Source organism: Hyperoodon ampullatus, assembly GCF_949752795.1.
Source record: "Hyperoodon ampullatus genome assembly, chromosome: 3".
NCBI lineage: Eukaryota > Metazoa > Chordata > Mammalia > Artiodactyla > Ziphiidae > Hyperoodon > Hyperoodon ampullatus.
Window position 1 is genome coordinate 154,666,786 of NC_136916.1, and position 24,754 is coordinate 154,691,539.

At 42.7% G+C, this 24,754-nt stretch overlaps 1 protein-coding gene across 2 annotated transcripts; it reads right to left on the reverse strand.

Annotated features, from left to right (window-relative positions):
- Positions 1-1,462: 1,462 nt before the first annotated feature.
- Positions 1,463-24,641, reverse strand: TMED8 (transmembrane p24 trafficking protein family member 8; the record flags this gene model as incomplete). 2 transcript variants are annotated; one of them, XM_079699682.1, is made up of 6 exons in its annotated part: positions 1,463-1,680; positions 2,936-3,241; positions 3,639-3,765; positions 5,532-5,661; positions 11,442-11,523; positions 24,524-24,641. In XM_079699682.1, 6 exons carry the CDS (start codon positions 24,639-24,641, stop codon positions 1,463-1,465), a joined length of 981 nt encoding a protein of 326 aa, XP_079555808.1. The 2 variants fall into 2 exon arrangements, with proteins under 2 accessions (XP_079555808.1, XP_079555809.1); XM_079699683.1 differs by having other exon boundaries at positions 3,639-3,780.
- Positions 24,642-24,754: the final 113 nt, after the last annotated feature.

Below are 24,754 nucleotides of genomic sequence, written 5' to 3' on the forward strand. Positions count from 1 at the left end.
CAAAATCCTAAGGCAGTAACAGGCTTGACACAAGGAATAAGAAAGAAGGAGGGACACATAAGCGTAGTGGTCCCTTCTCTGCCCCCTCCTCCGCTGGGGGCCTGGACACCCCACTGCTCTGGTGACACTGGCTGCAGCACCCTGGGCCTCAGGGCTCACAGGGTGGAAAATGCGGTCACCAGGGACTAAAGAACAAATACACCAACAGCAACAGTGAAGTTTCATTATCACCTTTCCTGAGAGACTTTGAACACCAAAAGCTTTGAGCCCTCAATGCAAGAAACCTACTAAAGACCAAAAAAAAAGAAAAAAAGTGGGGAATCTGGAGTGTTGTTTTATTTGTTTTTTTTAACCTCCTCTCTCAGATTGTACCCCTCCTTCTTTGATTATATAAAAAAAAATAATTTAGTAATACTTGACTTTCAAAAATGTGGGTTCTGGGCTTCCCTGGTGGCGCAGTGGTTGAGAGTCCGCCTGCCGATGTAGGGGACGCGGGTTCGTGCCCCGATCTGGGAGGATCCCGCATGCCGCGGAGCGGCTGGGCCCGTGAGCCATGGCCACTGAGCCTGCGCGTCCGGAGCCTGTGCTCCGCAACGGGAGAGGCCACGGCAGTGAGAGGCCTGCGTACTGCAAAAAAAAAAAAAAAAAAAAAAAAAAGTGGGTTCTGACATCAATCCAGTACCTAATTTCCACCCTTTCCCCTTCGACCATCAGTGCCTCTTGAAATAGGAAGTGATGGAGGCAGTTTTTCTTCCCAGAAGATCTTAGACTACAGTGATCATCATTTTGGATTGCATGGAAGTTCTTGCTGTAATGGCAAAGACACAGACTTAGAAAAGGGAAAAGAGGAGAGAAAGAGGTGGAGTGAAACCAACAGGACTAATAACACCCCTCCAAAGGCAGTGAGGGCTCCCAGCCTGTGCCAGAGACCACAAAGAAACAGCAGGTGGGAATATGGCAGTGGTGAGAGGCTGGACAGAGCTTTCTCCATCCAGGAAACTGGGCTCCTTCATGGACAATGTGCTTTGCTCTCTTCCAGCCCTTTCAAAAAGTGAAGAGAGTGGGTGCCACGAAACACATCTGCAATAAAAGCTCTGGAAGAGAAGAGAACAGCAACTGAAATAATACACCTTGTACCAAAACAAAACTATTTTTAAAAGGCAACACCCAACTTCCTTTCAGGCTTTTGCCTGATGGTTTCCTCCAAAGAGAGATTTTGCTGGAGTCTAAAGCCAGAAGAGCGTGAGTCAGGGACCACGGAACAGGGGCACTGCACCACCATCTGCAGAAGCCTGGGAGCGGGAAAAGCTACATGGGGTCAACAGTCAGGCACGCCAGCCAGGGCGTGAGGGTCGGGAGCCCCACGCTCAACTTTTAGCTCTTGCCTATCCAAAACAAGAGGCCCCAGCTGGCAGCCTGCTCCAGCCAGCAAACACCGCCTGCCCCCTGTCCCAGCGGGCCTTCAGCTGGTGTAGTAGACATGGAAGTAGAGAGTCTTGTTGCGCAGCAGGGAGTAGGAGTTGTCGAACTTGAGCAGGTAGATGCCCTCGCCAGGGTAGTCGTGGCTGCCGGCCTGCACGTCTCGGTGGCTGTCCCGCCGGTACACGGGCATGACCTCCCCATAGCGGCCCCGCAGGGAGCTCCTGGAGCCTCGCTCCACGTCTCCAGCTGGAACAGGGTCTGCATGAGCAAAAGGCAGAGTGTCTGGATATGAGTTCAGAGACCAAATACGCCTACCTGAGGGTGAAAAGATGGACCAGGTAACCCAGTGGCTTTCACCCAGGGGAGATACTACTGCCCTCCTACGGGCATTTGGAAATGTCTGGTGGCCTTCGGGCCATCAGAGTGACCAGTGGGTGATATGGGCATTTAGTTCTCAAGGGTCCAGGAGTGCTAAATATCAGGATAGTACCTTCTCAACAAAGCAGTGTCTCACCCCAAATGCCAATAGTATCTGCACTGAGAAACAATGATTTAGCCTTATAGAGCCTTCCTAGCTCCAGGAGTATCTGGAAATTTCCAAGGGGGAGAAAAAGATATTTAGAAGGGAAAATTCTGACATCCTTTCATCCAACAGGTAAAAGAACTAGCTAAAGGAGGTAGGAAATGCGAAAAAGTGCTGAAATGCTGAAAGTGCTGTATGGAGTGACCTCGAACTCCTACTGGTCTCCCTGAAGGTCAGCAAATAAGATCTGAGGTTCTCCTCCTTCCTGAATACACACAGATTTCCCTGCAGACTTGCTTTTCCATGAAGAAGCAAGTTAAGGGAATGGCTTAATGACTTAATCTTTCCCATAAGATTATACGGGAAAATAAAGGAATAAGGCTAATGCTTAGAACCTACTCTTATACTACAAAACAAACAAACAAAAAAAGCAGCTTCAGGGCCATGTGAGTAGGCGCTGCAAGTAACAGCTGGAACAGAGCACAGAGACTATTTTTAAAACTGCTCTTGTCAACCAGCTGTGACAGTTTGGAGGGAGGAGAGAATGGGTACATTTAGCAAATTGTAATCACTCAGTTTGGTTCCAGACCAAGAATAAATGTAAATATCCCACAAGTAAGCGAGAAAGATAAAATAATCTCAGATTTATACATGTGATCTGAAAAACACTGTCCTTACATACACCAGCACGGACCCACCCCTTTTCCTGCCCCCAACCTATCCCTGTCCCCAAGGAGATCTTGGGGGACATGGCTAGGTACTGATTAAAAAGAAAAGAAACTTTCCACTAAGGCATCAAAGCCACTCCACCAGAATGTTCTTTGAGGGTCTGACTTTGACCTGCATCCCTCAACTTAGCTTGCCATGCTGAAAGGGATTCTTCACCTGAATTCTCAGGAAGAGGATGACTGGTACAACACAGGAAGTGATCGCTGCAAATTAGGTTGAGACAGAAAAGGAAACTGCAAATTATGTTAAAATTAAATTTACCTTCGATCTCCTCCTCTTCCTCCTCATCTTCATCCTCATCCTCACTGGAATCACTGACCTGCACCGTTATGTCAGTGCTGGTTACAGGGGTCCAGTCAAAGTAAACTCCAAAGCCAATGTCATAGTCATCGGTCGCAAACTCCCAGCAGACACGCTTCCCCTCTGGGTGGGTAGGTACCCGGATGGTCACCACCTCACCCCGCTTCACCACCAGACGGCTGTTCTTCTCTTTGCCCAGCTTACTTTTGAATTCCTTCATCTTGGCAAAGGTCCAGATGCACGGAGGAGCCATCAGAGGTGGAGAGACTGAAAGGACAGGCAGCTCACTACTAAGAAACCCGGAGGAAATGCTGCCACACCCGGCATTTTGCTTAGGGAGGTTGTCATAGTCGAAGACATTCTTCCTACTGGCTTCCCTGACTTCTTTTCACAAGGAAGGAGAGAGCACTGCCCTGAGGTGTGTCAGCTACTCAGCTTAAGAAATAAGTCTCTTTACGTACCATATATACACCTGGTACTCTATCCAGAATGTAATATTCAGACACTAGTTGTTTTTCCTCCTTTTGTAATATAATCACCTATGTAATCTTATGCTTTCTCCTTCCTTTCTTTCTTTCCTTCCATCTGTCTGCCTGCCTTTCTTTAAGTACTCACTGGGAACCAAAAAAAAAAAAAACACCTTCCACACCCCCAAAGGTCTCACCTCTCCTGTGGTCCCCCAGAAGATCTGCAGATTCCAAATCAGCTGAAAGAATATCTACAGCTCCTGTGTGCTCAGACTGGATCATAACGATGTCCCCAGACCTTGGCAGACCATGGTACTTGGCCATCTGCACAAGAGAACTCTGGTTACGGGACATATATAAAGGCGGATTCCAATTAGCCTCTTTCCACCTGAAGGCTGCCTCCCCTGCCCTATTACCTCCACTCTCCCAACTCACAGTCTGAGTGCTAGTCAACATTCCTGCTCTCTCCTCCAGCTACAGGTTGCTAATAAATTCTATCAACTTTTTTTTAATGCCATCAACATGTTCCCTAGTTTAAAGCTTCTTTCTTGTTCTCTCCTGCTTTTTGCAACTTTCCCACTTCAGACTCTTCATACAATCCTTGCCCAAGAAAAATCCTTGCCATAAAATCCTCAAAATTTGCTACTGACTTTTCCATCGACGGCATTTCTGGGCGCAGCGTTTCTGGGCCATGCCTGCACAGTCCCTCCTTTCGGTTCCTCTCAGGACAGCTCTTGCATCTGGGCTTTAGCTCAATCTTCACTCGGCCACACATCCTCCTGCTACCATTTCCATCCAGAGGTTACTTCCAGGTCACTGTCCATCAGTTCACCAAAGGACGGCAGAGAGAGAATCTGGCTCCTACTCTCTGGCTGTCTCTGTCTCTCTCTCTCACCCATGGCACACCTTGGATGTCTCACCCTATAGGTTGTCTCATTCACTAACAATGTTGTATAAATAATCACAATCTCACCTTAGGCCAGCCCCAGGATTTGCATTTCAACAGTATATTTGCTGCCAGACATCTAACTTGCACGTAAGTGCAAATATCACTGGATACTCACAAAGCCCTCACTGACCCATGGCAGGAGCCTGCAGTCTCTCCCTAGTGGGTTTCACTTCAAACCACTCAGATTACCGTTCCCCTGTTTCATGCGATTATGCCTTAATTTCCTGCCCCCTCTCCAAGCAGTTGACAAGCAACTCAAGAAGAAATGTATGCCTACTGCCAACACGGAAGAGCACATCAGTGAGACGGCAGTCCAGTGAAGGAATCAGAATTATATTTGTAATAAATGAATGAATGAATAAATGAATGCTGTAATCCTCCCAGACTATTTTCTCATAATATCTGTTTCTGAAGAGTAAGTCCTTCAGCTCTTATTTCCAATGTTAAATGAGGTAAATCAGACTTTGACTAACTTGCTTGAATGAGTCCTTCCTCTTACAGAAGGTTAAACAAAAGATTTAGTTGGCAACTTATTAGCTGCATAGACTTAGTAAAGTCACGAACAGCTCTGAGCCTCAGTTTCCTCATCTTTAAATTGGGGACATAATGGTACCTATCTCACAGGGTTGTTCTCAGGAGTAAATGAAGTATTGTATTATGGGTAAAAATGCTTTGTAGACTCTAAAGCACCATACAAATGTAACTATAATGTTCGGCATTGTCTTTACTGACACCATTTGTTATTCTAATATATATGTTAATAATGATACAAACAACCCATCCCTCCATGACAGGGAGACCACTACTACTGGTACCATTTCTATGGAATCTTTACCATAAATACCGAGTAGATCTAGCACAAGAAAACTGAGACTAACACATAATCCAATAGTTAAAGTTTCCTCACATCGAGTGGATTTTAGACAACATGGGAACATTCATTATAACACTCCATTTTTTGAATAGATGCTTACTGGGTGCTAGTACAGTGATGGGCCCTGGGGAGGATACACATGATCATTCCCCAAATAATTAAACCTAAGATGACAGTGCTTTCTAATTCCAACCCATCCAAATGCATCTAAATTCTGTTGCCACAAACTAGTGATTTTCAGAGAGAGAGTAAGAATGTGCGCCCTACCTTGCTGAGGACCTGGGCCTGGTCTGCAGACAGCAATTCCTGTTCCACCGAGGCCTGTGCCTCCACGGCACTGGCTGCCTTCTGCTGATCTTCTGTGGCATCCTCCCTCACCGGAGATACCAACTGTGGCCTCCCAGAGAAAGAGATCATGTCAGTTAATGGACTCTTTTTTTTTTTTTTCCAGCCGCACTGTGCGACTTGTGAGATCTTAGTTCCCTTGTGGGATCTTAGTTCCCCAACCAGGGACTGAACCCGGGCCCTTGGCAGTGACAGCGTGGAGTCCTAACCACTGGACCGCCAGGGAATTCCCCTCAAGGACTCTTTTCAAAGGCACAGTGATCCTGGAGAAACTCAGAAATAAAAACCTCCAAAGGGTACCCCCACCCCACCTTTCCTCTGGCATTTGGGCCCACCGTCATTTCAGCTGACCACTGCCCAGGGCTGAAATGGCCTACAATGAAGCAGTGACAGCATGTGAGGGCTCAGGACTGACAACACCACATCCCAGGCTCCGAGAACCATGGTAAACACACAGCTCAGTCATCTGAGATAGACCGCAGGTCTGGTTTTTATTCCTCACTCTGGGACCCATGCCATTTGCTCCGCACAGAATTTCAACAAAAGAAGAGTTAGAATCCCAGTTCTGTTCCACACATAAAGCTGCTGTTAGAAGCAAAGGGAGGAGGCCTTGCCTAAGCCAGAAACTGATCACAAAACAAAGGAAGTACAGACTGATTAGCAAGGCAACCCTCTCCCGCCTTTATCCCAGGAGCGGTTTCCATTCACACCCTATCACTGATATCCATAGCACACCCAGTTCACTTTTTTAAGCATGTTAATCTACTATCCCAATAACTTAAAACACAACTATTGGGACTTCCCTGGTGGCGCAGTGGTTAAGAATCCGCCTGCCAATGCAGGGGATACGGGTTCGAGCCCTGGTCCGGGAAGATCCCACATGCCATGGAGCAACGAAGCCCATGCACCACAACTATTGATCCCACGTGCCACAACTACTGAAGCCTGCGCGCTCTAGGGCCTGCGTGCTGCAACTACTGACCTCACGTTCTGCAACTACTGAAGCCCGCGCACCTAGAGTCCGTGCTCCACAACAGAGAAGCCACTGCAATAAGAAGCCCGCGAACCACAACGAAGAGTAGCCCCCGTTCGCCGCAGCTAGAGAAAGCCCGCACGCAGCAACCAAGACCCAACACAGCCAAAAATAAAATTAAAAAAAAGAAAACCACTATTCCAATAGTTGGTTTTAAAGAAGCAAGGGAATAATTTATGCTCTCTTCCATTTCTTCTGGCTTTGGAGAGACTAGAAAGTGAGTTAAGAGCCGGGGCTGTAGCGCAATACCCCAGGCCTCTTGGAGATCAGTTGCCAACAAAGGGTGGCGTGGAGTCTTTAGACAAGCCGTTATCAAAGTATGGTCCAGGGACCCCTGGCGTCCTTAAGACTCTTTCAGGGGAGTCTGTGAAGTCAAAACCTTTTCATAATAATTCTAAAATATTATTTGCCTTTTTTCATTTTCATCTTCTCAAGAGTTTACAGTGGAGTTTTCCAGAGACTACATGACATATGATATCACAACAGAATGAATGCAGAAGCAGATCTGAGAATCCAACTGTCTTTTGTTAAGACACACATTAAAGAGATTTACAACACCCCTCTTCTAACTAAATTATTTTTTCTTTGGAAAACCATTGTTTTTCATTAAAGACATGTTATTTATATTAAATGTAATGAGTTCCTTATTATTTTAAATGAATGAATAACTATTTTTTAATTTTCTAGTTTTAATTACTAGTATAGTAAACATTGTAAGATATAATTCACATAAACAAAAATTCTTTGAGGTCCTTAATAATTTTAAGAGTGTAAAGTTTTGAGAACTGCTGCTTTAGGGTAGCGTCCATTTCCTCAGACAGGCTGAGCAAACAACTGGGAAACAGCACTACAAACTGCATGGGGAAACAGAGGGCTTATTTTGGAGTTCATTAGTTTCTTCTTTCTTTCTTTCTTTCTTTTTTAACATAAACAAGAAAGATCACTCCTAGTTTATAAATTACCCCTTCTTCAGATAAAACAGAGCCATCTTTTGGAATATCTAAATCACTCCAATTTACCTCAGAACAAACAAGAGGTAGTTACTATGAAAATCAGAGCTGTGGTTGATTATTCTGCGTAAACTGTAAATTGGTCTAGGCTGTGAGCCTATTTTATTCTCTTAAACCCAGAAATTAGAGCCCATTTTGGTTCCTTAGCACTACTTATTATGTCTCCTCCTCTATTAGGAGGTGAGCTTGATGGCAGGGACTGGGTCTTACTCCCTCTAGACTAACAGCCTCCATAGCCAAGCTTGTCGCATGGAACCCTAAGGCCCTTTGCACTCTGACCTCATCTCCTAGAATGACCTCCTCTTGCCTTGCCCAGTCCACGCCAGTCACAATGGCCTGTCGAATCTCTGAGAGTCCTCAAGCACCTCAAGCACTCCCCCACTGAGGGTCTGGGGGCCTGCTATGGCCTCAGCCTAGAATACTCTTCCCCCAGTTACTCAGGGCTTCCTTCCGTCCTTCAGGTTCCTGCTCAGCCGTCACTTTCGGAGAGGCTTCCCCTCCCTGGCTCATCACTCTTTACACCTTTACCCTGCTTCATTTTTCTTCACTGCACTGATGACTGCCTGACGTATTACATACCATATTTTGTTGACTGCGAGATGCATATTTGCTTTCAGATCTTAATACAACTGAAATACAGGATGTCCTAAAAACTGGTGGTATCTTAAAACTGCCGTGGGCCTGGAGTGACACGGAATCCCTCCTCAGGGGATTTGCATTTGCTTCTGCCAGGGCTTGGGAATGCTACCAACTGAGGTGACTTGAATTATGTTCTGTTTAAGAGTTTTGTTTGGACCACACTGGCAGAGTGAATTTACACAACAGACTTGTGGCTCACATTCTCAGGGGAGGTATCTTTCCCCCCTTACACAGCGCCAAGGTTGAGACATTCAGGCTGCCCTGCTCTCCGTTTCTGTGTGGAGCAATCTCTTTCCTCGTTTCTCTTTTCACTGAAGGTGCAGGCTTTTGCGGGAGGTCTCTTATTAGCCTATCTTGGGCATTCTTTCCTTTCTTGGTGGTATATAAAATAACAGTACATCTTATAGTTGATGACAACTTAGATTCTATGAAATACGATGTATACTTTTTTTCCATCTACCTCCCCCACTAGAACATAAGCTACATGAGACCCGGGATGTGGACTGTCTGTTCATTTGTGGTATCTTCAGTGCCTAGAACACTGCCAGGTAATAGCAGGCTCTCAATAAATATCTGTTGAATGAACAAATGAATAAGTTAACTTTTGTTTGGGAACAAGAGAGGACTATTCGGAATGTGAGAACACAATAGTTAATCTGACCATCAGCCTGACCTTACTGTATATGGCATCTAAAATGTAGTTTCTTCTTTGCCTTTGTGCATGCTACTTTGCACAAATATGGTTCTGCTTATTTAAAAAATATTTTAAACAGGACATGCACAGCTACATAAATTTAATATTCACATTAGCATTTTATGCTCTGAAGAATTAGTGAAAGGTACTTTGGGAAAGATAAATTGCAAATCACTTGATGCAGATGATAAACCATGTAAAGGAAAAACTCTCACTGTAAGCCTTCTGGTTTATGCTAACCCAGAGCAGGGAGGCCATCCCAAAGGGAGGGAGAGATTGGCCAGCCAGCCTCACTAGAAAAGATCGAGAGTCATGCCGTTTCCATTTCTAAAATATACAAAACACAAACACCAGACTTCAGGCGTCATGCATGCTGGATTTTTTTCTTCACACATTAGATTTTAGAAACAAAACTTGAAATTTTTATCTCCTTTTTTCTAAGAATAGTCTATATTCTTCACTCAAAAAATTTATTTACTCTTAGTATGAAAAAATCAGCTCTGTACCAAAAGCCATCCCACAAGGATCCCTCAAATCAACATGTGCAGGGACTTGGTGGTCCAGTGGTTAAGACTCTGCGCTTCCACTGCAGGGGGCAGGGGTTTGATCCCTGGTCAGGGAACTAAGATCCCGCATGCCACGGGCCATGGCCACAAAACAAACAAAAACCAACATGTGCGGAAAAAGTGTGGTGGCAGGAAAACATAAGGACAGGAGGACACTCTTCTCACAGGATTTGATGAGAACATGAATTATCTCAAATAATCAATGCCTGGAGGAGTCTATGTCTTCTAAAAGTATCCTTATATGTAATAACCTAGTAGCTCTAAGCATAGAACTCAAAACACCTCTGTTGCTACTTATGAGAAATAAGCTTTAGAGTAAACAAAACTAAAGCTGTGTGAACTTGGGAAAATTATTAAATTCACTGTTTCATTTTCCTCATCTTAAAAAAAATACTTTATTCGGTTTGTTATGAGGATTAACTGAGATAATACATTTTAACACCTAGTACAGTATTGAGCAAACAGAAATATTTGATAAAAAGTAACTATTTTATTATCATTATTACAGAGAGGCATTCAATAAAGGGTGGCTATTATATTATTATCACCAACTGTATTAAAATTATATTAATTATTATTATTTTCCACTGTCTGAATTCTGGGGGAAAAAGTTTTATTTCATATACAAAGGTAAGAAGAGAGAATTTCTACTTAAGAAATAACATTTTAAAAATATCATGGGACTTCCCTGGTGGTCCACTGGTTAAGACTCCACGCTTCCACAGCAGAGGGCAGAGGTTCGATCCCTAGTCGGGGAACTAAGATCCTGCATGCCGTGTGGCATAGCCAAAAGAAAAAGAAATCTTGACATACCCCCACCCCCAGCAATCAACTTTGGGTGGGGCATGGAGACCACAGGTTCTACTGGACAATACTGTACCATGAGCTGATCAGTTGGACTGTAATATTCACTAGCTCAGCATTCTCCAAAATAACAGTTTTTCATTAATTATTCCATTAATGTTTCGTGGCTTCCACTTATTCTAGGGCTCAGTACTACTATTCCCTTCCTGCTATATACTCTGATATCAGTGATGACAGGAGGATGAGATGGGTGGAGAGGGAAATTAAGAATGACAACCTGAAGATCATCATCGTGGTTTAATCTGAAAATTACATAATAAAAAACTGCCTCCAACACTGTGTGTGTGTGTGCATTTTATGGGTAAAAACCAAACACATGTTCTCTTGAAAGTCCACCTGTGGACACTCTTTTTCTTTCTCTCTTTTTTTTGGGTGGGGGGCTGCGTTGGGTCTTCGTTGCTGTGCGCTGGCTTTCTCTAGTCGCGGCAAGCAGGGGCTACTCTCTGTTGCGGTGCGCGGGCTTCTCATTGCGGTGGCTTCTCTTGTTTCAGAGCACGGGCTCTAGGCACGCGGGCTTCAGTAGTTACAGCATGCGGACTCAGTAGGTGCGGCACCTGGGCCCTAGAGTGTATGGCCTTCAGTTGTGGTGTGTGTGCGGGCTCAGTAGCTGTGGCACACGGGCTTAGTTGCTCCACGGCATGTGGGATCTTCCCGGACCAGGGATCGAACCCATGTCCCCTGCATTGGCAGGCAGATTCTTAACCACTGTGCCACCAGGGAAGTCCCTGGGATCCATTTCTAATGTTTTAACATTTGAACCTGGTCTTCAAGAAGAGATAAATGAAGACACTACACTATTTGTTACAGTTCTATTCTCTGAGAGTTAAAGAAAATTTTATAACCTGAAATAGACCTGCATTCCCCCTAAACACATTTAAGGATTGATTAATTAATGACAAAACACTCCATACTCTTCACTTCATCTTGTCTTCCCCCTTAAAGTCACTGTTTACTTCTTTCATCAATTACTATCTCAGAAGATAAAACCCCAAGAAGCATTATATCCAAAGTAGTTGCTGTCCCTACCTGTAGGGTGAGGAATGGGGTTCTGGATCAGAGGCAGAAGCTGCTAGAGAGGTGACCTTGGTGACTTCTAGATCTTCATTCTCTAGAAAATCACAGGAAGAAAAATTCAATACCGGAGAAGGAACACAATCATAATTACCTTGTATCTTTTTTAAAAATCTGGCAGTTTCAACCAACTTTCTCTTTCTAAAAATAATCTAGGCACAAACTTTATACTCTGGGAGGCCCAGTACATAAATTATTCAAGTCATCACATCCAAGTATTCTCAGACCATTATAACCCACTCATAAAAAAAATAAGTCATTTTCCAAAACAAGTCCCCACAGAATTCATCCCAATTCAAGGATCACATTTCACAGAAAGCAAATGGTTAAACTAGGCAGAACGCAGAGGACAGAATGGAATGTAGAATGAAATGAACTGGAATTCAGTGCCAAGATAGAGAGTGCCACCTCTACATTCCATCAGCTCATATCACTGTATCCAGGGTCAGGTAAAGGATTTTTGTAATTTCATTCATTTACTCGCTCACTCATTCACCAATAACTTACTGAATAACTGCTCGGCATCATCAAGGAATATACAGGTGAAATGTACAACAAAGACCAGTTTCCCAGGCTCACAACAAGCCTGTGACTGGTATTATCATTGCCATTTTGCAGGTAAGGAAACTAAGGCATAGAGATAGGATGCAAACCCAGGCAATTATGCTCTTAACCATTAGGTGTTACTAAGTTTCATGGTGTATTCATTTAGCCTTTCCGTGAGCACTCAGAAAAGCATGTGGTTTAGTGTGTTTAGATAACCCCTGGTGAACCTCCTCTAGTTAAGACAGCAAAAAAACTGAAGCCCAAAGTTCACTTCTCAATATAAAATATAACTTATTGATGTAAACCTCAAACACTGAAAATTTCAGTTTGGTAGCAGCATAAAAGTATAAATGACAGGTAAATATTTGTGATTCAACTTTAGTCTCATTTTTTTTTGTATGTGAATAGGATCTATTTTCTTTTTGTCAACTCACACTCTCATAGGTAGAAAGGCCTTACAGCTTATGCCACCTGATTTTCCTCTTGTGAGATAATAGAAAATACATATATTAGTTTCTGCCCCCAGTTCCTGGCACAGAACTAAAACCTTTATAATTCCCTAAGTGATTAGAGCACTATGAGTACCTTTTGCTCTAATATTTTGTCTTTGACTTTGGTTCCTGCCACAGAGTTCCTTAATCCCATGGAATTTCCTGGGTGATAACAATGTCTCTTGTTCTAATGAGGTGCTTCTTGGGCCCCTACATGGGGGCTGGTAACGAGAAAGACAAAGCCATGATTAGAAGCTTGGGATTTTCAACCCCACCATCCATTCTCCAGAGAGGGGAGAGGGGCTGGAAATGGAGTTAATGATTGATCACACCTACATGACGAAGCCTTCATAAAAATCCCAAAAGTACTGGGTTTGGAGAGCGGCCAGCTCAGTGAACACATCTCTATAGCAGGAGGGTGACCCACCCCAACTCTGTGGGGACAGAAGCTCCTTCGCTTGGAACCCTCCCAGACCTCACCCTCTGTATCTGACTGTTCATCCGTAACCTTTACCATATCTTTTAATAAACTGGTAAACGTAAGTGTTTCCTTGAGTCCTCTGAGCTGTTCTGGCATTTAATCAAACCCAAGGGGGAGGAAGTCACGGGAACTACCAATTTGTAGTCAAGTCTGACAGAAGTTGTGGGTAACCTGGGGAACTACTACTGGCGATTGGCATCTGAAGTGGGATGGGAGCAACCTTGTAGGACTGAGCCCTTAACCAGTGGGATCTGACATTATCTCCAGGTAGACGGTGTTTAGCATTGAGTTAAATTGTAGGACACCCAGCTGGTGTTGCAGAATTGCTTGGTGTGGGGAAAAAACTCCACACATCTGGTGTCAGAAGTGTTGAGAGTGTGGCTGTGTGACAGAGTAAAGGAGATACACAGGAGGACTGAGGTTTTCTTTACACCTCTCAACAAAGGAACTGAGTCTAAGACAAAAGTCAGACGTTCCCCAGGGTCCCCTAGTCCGTGAAGAGGCCCTTTCCACCAAGAGATAATGAGAATAGAAAGTTCTTCCCTATGTTGACCTAAGTAAAATTTGCTTCCTAATAAATTCTGCTCTTCGATCACTACTCCCCACAATATCCTTTCAAATATTTACAGCCTGCTATCACATTTCCTGCAAGTTCCTTCCCAGGCCGACCATCTCCAGTTCTCTCCATCATCTCTGTGTTCCATTTCAAGAAAAGAGCTAAAATGGACAACTTTTTCAGATGAGTTCTAAACCATGCAGAGTACATGGAGACAATCATCTCTTAATAAGGACACAGTATTTCTTGACGTAAGACATTAACTGGGCACTAGATTTTTTTTAACTGCAAACTTACCCCGTTGGCCTAAATAAGTCAATCAAGATCTCCAAGGGCTTATAAAAATAAACTTATTCCAAGCTCAGTCTCTCCTATGCTCTATTTTTGAAACAGATTTTTGGAAAATAACTGACTTCTTAACTTAAATGCAGGACTTCATGTATCCGTATTATTGATTTTAAATTAGGTTTTTGAAATGACACAAGTACATGCTTTGCGCATTGTAGAACAAATTAAATACAGATAAGAAAACACTCTGCATTTACCCTTCCAGACTTTAATATACAAATAATCCATTATTCAGTGTAGAAAAATCAGGAAATACAGACAAAAAATAAACAAACAACCAAACACAATCCCACTAGCCAAAAATAACCATTGTTAACATTTTGGTGCATATCCTTTCAGAAATATATTTATACATATACATACACATATATGTGCATATTTATATGTATTACATATATAGATAAATGTATACATATATACATCTATATATTTATATATTTTCCCCCCATCCCCAGCAATCAACTTTGGGTGGGGCATGGAGACCACAGTTTCTACTGGACAATACTGTACCACGAGTTGATCAGTTGGACTATAATACCTACTAGCTCGGGTATGAATACAGCTTTTCATTAATTATTCCATTAATGTTTCATAGTTTCTACTCATTCTAGGGCTCAGTACAAATATAAATGTATATATAATATTTATATATGTATATATTATATAAATATTTTATAAAAATTCTATTTATATACCTATATTTCTGAAAGGACAGGTACCTAATGTTATTGAACATTATTCATGAAAATTTTTCAGGGTCAATAAAAATGGGACTAGGGCTTCCCTGATGGCGCAGTGGTTGAGAATCCGCCTGCCGATGCAGGGGACATGGGTTCGTGCCCCAGTCTGGGAGAATCCCACATGCCGCGGAGCGGCTGGGCCCGTGAGCCATGGCCGCCGAGCCTGCGCGTCCGGAGCCTGTGCTCCACAACGGGAGAGGCCACAGCAGTGAGAGGCCCGCGTACTGAAAAAAAAAAAAAAAGGGACTAAAAAAATAATTTTAAATGGCTGCATATTATCCCATAGGCTGTACCATAATTTCTTTAACCAATCCTCAAGCCCCTATTGTTAGAGCTAGACTCTGTTTCCAATCTTTCCCTGGTATAGAGAATTATATTAGAGATGTCTACAACCCTCTCTTAAGAACTTTGCCTGTCCACAGCCTTGAAGGGGCAGTCCTGTGACCAGGGAACACTATGTTGGCTATTGGTTTGGGGTGAACATCTGCCCCAGTTTCCAATTCTCTTCCCCCAAGTCTGGGTTTGGTACCAGAGACCAAAACAAACTGCGAAGAGCCTCAGTCGGGTCAGGGACTGATGCTACCTTTTGGAAGAAGCCTTTGCATGCCATGCAAAAGCAGATGATTAAGCAGAGGAGACAACTGTCAGAGACAGAAAATAATGCATTCAAGCAAAAAGAAACAAGGCGTGGTGGGATCCAGGCAGCTGGTGTCAGGTGAACCCGGATTAGGGACAACCAAAGAAAGCTGCACCTTGGCCTCCTCTGAGCCAAAAGCTGAGCGCTGGATTGTCATTTTATTATTTATAGTTCTGGATACAAATTTTTGTCAATGTATGTTATAAACACCTACTTCCATTCTGTGATTTACCTTTTCACTCTTCTAATGGTGTCTGTCCTTTGATGAACCAAAGTTCTTAATTTTAATGTAGTCAAAATTTATCAATCTTTTCTGTTATTAGTCTTTGTGTGTCCTGTTTAAGATGTCTTTCCCTACACTGAGATCAAGACAATATTCTCCTTTATTATCATCTAGGAGTTTATTGTGTTTCTTTTTCACATTTTGATCTACAATCCAACTAGAGTTGATTTTTTGTGTTTATGGTGTGTGAGATAAGGATCAAGGTTTTTTTTCTTTTCCTTCTTTCTCTTAGGATATTCAGTTTTACCAGCAATATTTACCATTCTTGCCCCACTACTCTACAGTACAATCTTTGCTGCAAATGAAAGATTTTGTTTCTAGGCTTTTATTCTATTCCTAGGGCTTAACTGGGCTATTCTGTAAAAGCCTTAAAATAAGTCTTGATTGTAAATCAACTATATTTCAATAAAACTTTTTTTAAAAAGTCTTGATACCTGATAGACCAAATCTTCCCATCTTGTTGTTCCTACCTGAGCATCTTTGGTATTGGCCTTTCATTTCTTTGGTAATGGCCTTTCATTTCTATATATATTTTAGAACCAGCTTGTCAAACTCCACCCAAAAGGCCCACCAAAACCCTCTAGGATTCTTATTGGGATTGTATTTTATCTATAAATCAAGTTGGGGAGAATTCACATCTTTACAATACTGAGTCTTCCAAACTAAGAATATGGTAGATCCTTCCATTTACTTATTCTTTAACTTCTCTCAATAATAATGTATTATAATCGTCTGCATAAAGTTTTTGCATATATTTTGTGAGATTTATTCCTAGGTGTTTGAAGTTTCTTTACTCTATAGTAAATTACATATATATATATATATTTAACTTCTTTGCTAGTATACATGAATGCAATGGAATTTTGCATATTGACCTACATCCAACAATCTGGACAAATTTATTAATTTCAATAAATTATCTATAGATTCTTTTGGATTTCCATGTACACAATCATCATCTGCAAACAACAGACTGAATAGGATTCCTTTATAATCCTCATATATTTTATTTTTCTTGCCTGACTGTTCTAGCTAGAATATCCAGTAAAATGATGAAAAGCAAGTGGTGAGAGTGGACAACCTTGTCCTATTCCTAATCTCAAAAGGAAAACTTTCAAATTTCTCCATTAAGTTTGATGCTGCTTGTAGGGATTTTGTAGATATGCTTTATCCAATTAAGAAAGTTTCCTTTTATTCCTCGTTTGCTAAGAGTTTTGAATCATAAGTAGAGGCTGAATTTTACCACTTTTTTCTGCTTCTACTAAACTGATAATTTTTATCCTCTACTGTATTAAAATGGTGATTATACAGCTGACTTTTTAAAAAAAAATGTTAAAGCAACTTTGCATTCCTGGAAAAACCCAACTTGGTCATATATATTGCTGGATTCAGTCTGTTAATCTTTTGCTAATGACTTTTTGCATCTATGTTAATGAGGGAGATTAAACTGCAATTTTCTTTTCATCTGGGATCATTTTGATTCTGCCTGAAGAATTTAGTTACCTTTAGGTGATAAATCCTGTTTTTGATTGCCTGAAAATATCTTTATTTCACCTTCATTCTTGAAGACTATTTTCACTGGAAAAAATTCTATATTGGTAGTTATTTTCTTTCAGTATTCTAAAGATGACCTAGCTTTCACTGCTCTGTGCATAAGTCAGCTTTCAGTCTGATTACTATTCCTTTGAAGGCAAACTGTAATTTTTTTCTGGCTACTCTTAATATTTTGTCTTTGCTTTGGTTTTATAGCAGTTTTAATTTAATGTGTACCTACTGTGGATTATATACCCCTACCTGGGGTGTACAGGGCTTTGTGCATCTGTAGATTCCATTAGTTTTGGAAAATTCATAGCTATTATCTCATCAAACATTGCTTCTGTCCATTCTTGCTCTCCTTACCTTCTAGGACTCCAATTATACAAATGGTAGACCTTTTTACCATATCCTCTATGTCTCATCTCTTTCTTGAATTTTCCATTGTTGTATCTTTACATATTTTCTTCTGACCTTTCTTCCAGTCCACTGTTCTCTCTTCAGGTCTAATAACTTGTTGTTAAACCTATCAACAGAATTCTTCATTTTCATCTGTATTTTTCAGTTACAGAATTGCTATTTGGTTCTATTTTTATAAATTTCAATTCTCTGCCAAATTTCTCAACTTTCTCTTTTACCTCCTTGAACATAATAAATATAATTCTTAATCGAAGTATAGTTGACTTACAATATAATTATTTTTAAGTCTGTATCTGGTAACTCCAAAATCTGATGCTCCTATGGATCCATTTTTACTGTCGTTTCTTTTGATTTTTGTTCATATTGTGTCTTTTCATGGATTTGGTCATTTTTGATACATGCCAGAAATTGTTCTTGTAAAACTGTTTGTCAAAATAATTTGAAGACTACAGTGACCCTTCGGAAAAGATTTGCCTTTGCTTCTTCCACATACCTGGGGGCACTAGCACCCTGGGGTTAACTTAATCCAATTTCATGAACTCAGATGTTTCTGAAGCTGAGCTGTAGTCTCTGCAATGGCCTGCTTCTAACTTACCCTTACTTCTAGAACATGGCCTTTCATGGTCCTAACCCAGAGAAAAGGGGGGTTAAAGCATCTCAGAGGAGAAAGGAACCCCAAATTGGACTCTCATCCTTGGACCTCTATCTTTATACTTCTGCCCTCACATGGATCATAGCCTAATAATTATTCATTATCTGACTAGCTGACTAGCTTTCCAGGATCTTCAAGCAGATGTTTATATTTTGACAATTATTTCCTAATTGTCCCCAGTGGGAGAAATAATCCCAATTACCTAGTCTAACATTACTCAAAACAGAAACCTGCATTGCCTCTACCCTTTTCAGTTTTAAGATACCTTAGTGAATAAAATGGAAACAAAATAGAATTTTTACAAGTCTGCCTTCTTTCTGTCACTGGCTAACAGTATCAGCCTCTGTAAGTAGTGGATCACAATGAAGACTTCGATAAGGTTGAATTTTTAGACAGAAATGAAAATTAGCATAAGAATAAAGGAAGTCAGTAGTGGATTTAAAGAGTAACATAATAAAATAAGCTGTAAGGATATACTGTACAACACGGGGAATATAGCAAATATTTTATAACTATAAACGGAGTATAACATTTTAAAATTGTGAATCACTATATTGTACACCTGTAATTTATATATTATACATCAACTATACTTCAATTTTAAAAAGAATTGTATGGGGCTTCCCTGGTGGCGCAGTGGTTGAGGGTCCGCCTGCTGATGCAGGGGACACGGGTTCGTGCCCTGGTCCGGGAAGATCCCACATGCCGCGGAGCGGCTGGGCCCGTGAGCCATGGCCGCGGAGCCTGCGCGTCCAGAGCCTGTGCTCCGCAACGGGAGAGGCCACAACAGTGAGAAGCCCGCATACCGCAAAAAAAAAAAAAAAAAACCCAGAAGAGGTCAGTTCCTGATGAGCAGGCAAAAAGGCAAAAAGAGATACATAGAATGGCTCCAACTTACAATATAAACACAGTGAAGAATCTCATGACATGCTTGTGTGTATTTTTTCTGAATAGGTAATATACGCACATTATTCAAAATTCAAAAAGCATAAAAGTATACAGTGAAAACTTCCTCCCATCTCAGTCCCTACCTCCAATGTTACTAGGTTTTGTATAGTCTTCCAGAGATATTTTGCATTAAAAAAGTGTGTATGTGTGTATAAAAAGAATATATATATACTTTTTCACACAAATAATGGACATACTAGACATGCTAGCATACACGCTGTTTTTTCTACTTAACATCTCAGAGACCTTTCCATAACTATATATAAAAAACTTCCTCATTCTTTTCCACAGCTGATTAATATTTCAATGGCTGGATATTCCATAATTTATTTAACCACTTCCCTATTGACATTTATGTCCTTTCTAATCTTTTACCATTACAAGCAATGCTATAATAACCTTGTGTCTGTGTCATTAAATAGGTGTGTGATCTATAGGATAAACTCCTGGAAAAAAATGGATCAATGAAGACATATATTGTAATTTTGAAAGATATTGACAAATTGCCCTCCATAGCATTTGTATCAATTTCCACACCCATCAGCAATACATGAAAGTTTTTGTTTCTGCACACCGTTACCAACATAGTGAGATACTGAACTACCCAGCGTAGTTACGATTTTCACTTCCCTTATTGTGAGTTAGGTTGAGCATCTTTCATATCTGAAGAGCCACTTCTCATAGCATCTTAACAACTTAATGTATGCGGGGAAAAAAGTGAAAAGAGATATTGCTTTTGATTTTTAAGGTTAAAGATATTCGCTAAACTATGTAAGAACTACTGGTAAAACAACTTGTAATTGGATTCAGAGAGGCAGGAAGTAAGAAAAGGAGAAAGAAATATATGTTTATTTCCAGAATTTTAAAGAGTGGAAGATGCAGTCCTGTTTTAAAAAGAGAGAAAACGGCTTCCCTGGTGGCACAGTGGTTGAGAGTCCTCCTGCCAATGCAGGGGATGCAGGTTTGGGCCCTGGTTCGGGAGGATCCCACATGCCGCAGAGCAACTAGGCCCAAGCTTCACAGCTGCTGGGCCTGCGCTCTAGAGCCCGTGAGCCACAACTACTGAGCCTGCACGCCTACAGCCCGTGCCCCGCAACAAGAGAAGCCACCGCAATGAGAAGCCTGCGCACCGCAACAAAAAGTAGCCCACGCTCGCCCGCCACAACTAGAGAAAGCCCGTGCGCAGCAACGAAGACCCAACGCAGCCAATAACTTAATTAATTAATTAATTAATTAAAAAAAAAAACAACAACAGAAACCCAAAAACCACTGGGGCTCTTTGGCATAGACTTCCACTCTTTTGCTCCACCTCATATAGTAACCACCAATTTTTAAATTTTAATTGAAATCAAAATAGCCACAGATAAGCAACATTTCCATCACTGCAGAAAGACTTATTGCACTGCTCTAAGTCCTACATAAGAATAATGAACAAGTTCACCTGACCTGTTTGCAGTCCTTGACGTCTACATGCATTGATAGCTCTCAGGGTCATGCAAGTTCTGCTCACTTCAAGGTCATAACAGACTTTGCCCTTTATTTTCCCCAAAGCTCCCTAAACTTAAAAAACAAACAAACAAACAAAAAAACGATGAAAGAAAGAAAAGCCCTGTTCTTAAGTGATGTAACATTTGCCTCAGAGAGTTTCACTATATAAAGAGTGATCTTGCTCTCCTCTTGGGAACTGAAGGACCCAGGTGCCCCCAAATAAAAGACTATTAAAAACAATTACAGTTCATAAAACAACAAGAACACTATGACCAATGGAGAGCTTAGTTCAGATGAACATCAACATTTTTCTTACTTTATAACCAAAACCGCAGCTGACAAACACGAAGACTCTCAAAAGGTATTCTTCGCCTAGAATACTTTTAAAAAACAAGTCATGTTTATTCTGGATAATTATAAATTCCTGCTTTGAAGGAACAAGACACATTGAAAAAAATCAAAACCCTTAATTCAATAACAACTGAATGTCCAATCTCATTTCTTATTGCTGAGAGAATGTCAGAAACCTCTTTTGTTGTTATTGTTGTTTTTGGCCGCATGGCATGTGCGATCTTAGTTCCCCAACCAGGGATCGAACCTGCTCCCCTGGCAGTAGAAGCATGGAGTCTTCAATCACTGGACCACCAGGGAAGTCCCCCAAAACCTCTTTTGATTTCATTCTTAGGCCTCTATTGCTTACTCATTGGATCATTTTCCAGAGGAAGGTGGCAGAAAGATCCAATCAAACAAACTGCTAGTTCCAAGCAGTGTTTTGAGTTTACTCCCAAGCCTATACAACTCTGAGTTAAGCCAAATGCATGCTTTGCACACCGCTTTGGAAACCCAGCTGAACTCTAACTCAAGGTTTCTCAACAGCTGCACTACTGACATCTGGGTCAGATAATTCTTCATTGTGGGGGCAGCTCTGTGCACTGGAGGATGTTTAGCAGGTTCGCTGGCCTCTACCCACAAGATGTCAGTAACAGTGCTCCCCCTCCTCCCCAACCCAAGTTGTCACAATCAAAATGTCCCCTGGGAGAGGCAAAATCGCTGCTGGTTGAGAACAACTGCTTTCACCTAAAGAGCATTCTTTTTTTTTTTTTTTTTTTTTTGCGGTACGCGGGCCTCTCACTGTTGTGGCCTCTCCCGCCGCGGAGCACAGGCTCCAGACGCGCAGGCTCAGCGGCTATGGCTCACGGGCCCAGCCGCTCCGCGGCACATGGGATCCTCCCGGACCAGGGCACGAACCTGTGTCCTCTGCACCGGCAGGCGGACTCTCAACCACTGCGCCACCAGGGAAGCCCTAAAGAGAATTCTTGATATATCAACCCTAATTCCTCATATTCATCTGATGCTCCTTCAAATCTGTGTTGAGACTTTGTCTCACAATCCAGCAAATATATACAGAACCTCTAGGACACATCAAAGACTCTAGGAGAGAAACAGACAAGACAGATTCTGTCCCTACCCTTAAGCTGGTTTCTTGGGGGTACGTACATAAAGAATTGTAATAGGTACTTCCCTGGTGGTCCAGTGGTTAGGACTCTGTGCTTCCACTGCAGGGGGCAAGGGTTCAATCCCTGGTCAGGGAACTAAGATCCCACATGCCGCACAGCGTGGCAAGAATTGCAATAAAAGACACCCAATTATATAAAGTTTTGAATTGTCGATTTTTCTTCCTGGGTACTCTCATCTTACCAAACTAAAAACCCCTAGACAGCAAAGACCATAACCTGCCCTAGAATACCAATACTTGATTAATGGCCAATAAAAATAAAAAAATAAACTATTCTGAACTTCATCATAACAAGGTGACAGTTTCAGACAGACAGTAAAAACTCCACACCTAACTTGAGCAAATAAGTTAACTTCTCTCAGCTGTAGTTTGTTCTTCTGTAAAATGGGGAGGAAATGACTGTTGACAAGATTAAGTCAGATAATACAAGGAAATCTTTTTCCACATTCTGGCACAGAGTAAGCATTCAATTAATGTAAGCTATCATTACCAATATTTTATTAGCTATTTTATTAGCAACAAATCTTACCTCAAGGGGAAGAGCTTGCTCTGAGCTACAATAACAAACCCCTACATGACATAAAAGAAATCAACACTCACCCTGCTTTCTGAGGGCAAGAGGAAGAAAGTAATCATAAGTATTTCCATCAACATCCTGGGAGGAAAATGTGAATGCAGGAACCAATTACAAGGTTTGGGGGGTGGGGGAAGACACACTCAGAGACAAACCCACTATCTTCCAGTACATTCCTGGACTATTCTTAAGACCTTTCTGTTTAAAATGCTTGGGTATATTTGCCACAAGGATCTAAAGAGGAAGTAAAAAAAAAAAAAATCCTTAATTTATAAATATCAACACATGCAAGGGACAGATGTTTATGAGACTTTCTAAGTGTTCATTTGCTTAATCGTTCAGAAAGTATGCTTAAATTTTCTATTGCTATAATGTTAAATACATGCCAGCAATTCTGAATTTACTACAAAGCATAAGAGTTCATAAGAAGGAAAAAAGACAACAATTGTTAGATATTTTAAAGTAAGAGAATATAAAGTCACATGAAAAAGCTGGGTGATTCAAAGCTGTGTGTGTGTGTTTGACCCAAGCAGCATTAGGAAATGGGAGATATTTAGAAATAAAAGACGGGGAAAGTCACCATACCCGGAGATACACATCCAGGAACACCTCCTCTGACAGCACGTGGAGTTTCGGTGAGCAAAAACAGACCTTATATCTCATAATGGATAACACCAGTTTACTGTGTACCGTGGCTTAGGTACCAAGTGCCTCATACATAGTGGTCCATGCAATCCTATAGTGCCCACATTTTATAGATGAGGAAACAAACACAGATTAGTGACTTGCCCAAGTAAATTAAAGATTCAAACTCCAACCCAGGCATCATGGCACCACCTCTACCGCTATACTTCATGGTGTCTGTTTTAATTTCAGAACTGGAAATTTAATTTTTACTTGCTACTTAGTGAGACCAGTACTCTCCCCCTACCTACCCTTCCGTATTTCAAATGAGCATCTTTTTAGTTGCATCCCGTGTGGTGATGATAAGGAGGCTTGGAAGGTAAAAGTGTAATCGCTGGACACTTTCGCCTTCGGACACTGACAATGAAGTAATCCACAGGGAGGAATTAGCGCGGGTGGAAGTAAGACAGTCTCCGGAACAAGAGGAGGGTCCCGGAGAATGAGGGAGGTCGCCAAAGTTCCTATTTCAGCCCCGATGTCCTGCCTTGGCTCTGGCCGCTAGGTTCATTCAAAAGACCCCAGAGCCCACCTATTTCCAACTGCGCTTTTCATCTCGCCCACTCTGAGAGGCGGAGAGGATGGATGCGAGGTGAGGCGCGGGGGCCTATATGCAGGGAGGCTAGAGCAAACGGGATTCTGGACAGATGAAGGCGAGGCTGCCTATTCGGATGGGGGCAGAGAGGCGCGTGGAACGGCTGGGACCTGGGACAGAGGTGAGGATCGGGGTGGGGAGCCAGAAGCAGGGGCAGCGAGGCCGGTGGGGTCGGGGTCGGCAGCCAAGGAGTGATGGGCAGGCGTGCTGAAGCTGAAGAGGCGCCAGGGTCAGAGATGCCCTGTCACTACCATCCGGGCTGTTCTGAGAAAGGAAGCGGGGCAGGAACCAAGGCATTTCGAAACAGGAGTAGAAAATAATCTCGAGCGAAGACCAGGCCCGAAGGATGGCGGCGGCGGGGGCGGGAGTCGCGGCCCGGGGGAGCCGGGCCCGGGCAGGAGCGAAGGCAGGGGCTCCGCGCGCGAAGGGGCTGCCCAGGCCGGTCCGCTCCTCCGGGCAGCGCGGGGCAGAGCGCGGCCGAGCCTCGCACCGAGGTGCGGGGTCCCGAGGCCGGCGGCACCCACCCGCCGGCGCCCGGCCTTGCGTACCTGAGGCGGCCTCCTGGCTCCCCTCCACTCCCCGGCCGTCCCCGACGCCGCGCGCCGGCCCTCGGCGAGCTGCGGGGCTCCAGACGCCCGGCCCCTCAGCCGCCCGCCGGTCCGACATCTACAGCCCGCGTCCGCAGCGCCTCCGCAGCCTGCCGCAAGTGGCTCCGGAAAGAGCCGAAGGCCCAGCGCGCCGGGAAGAGCCGAGCGGAGCCCGCGGGCCGGAAGGGGCAG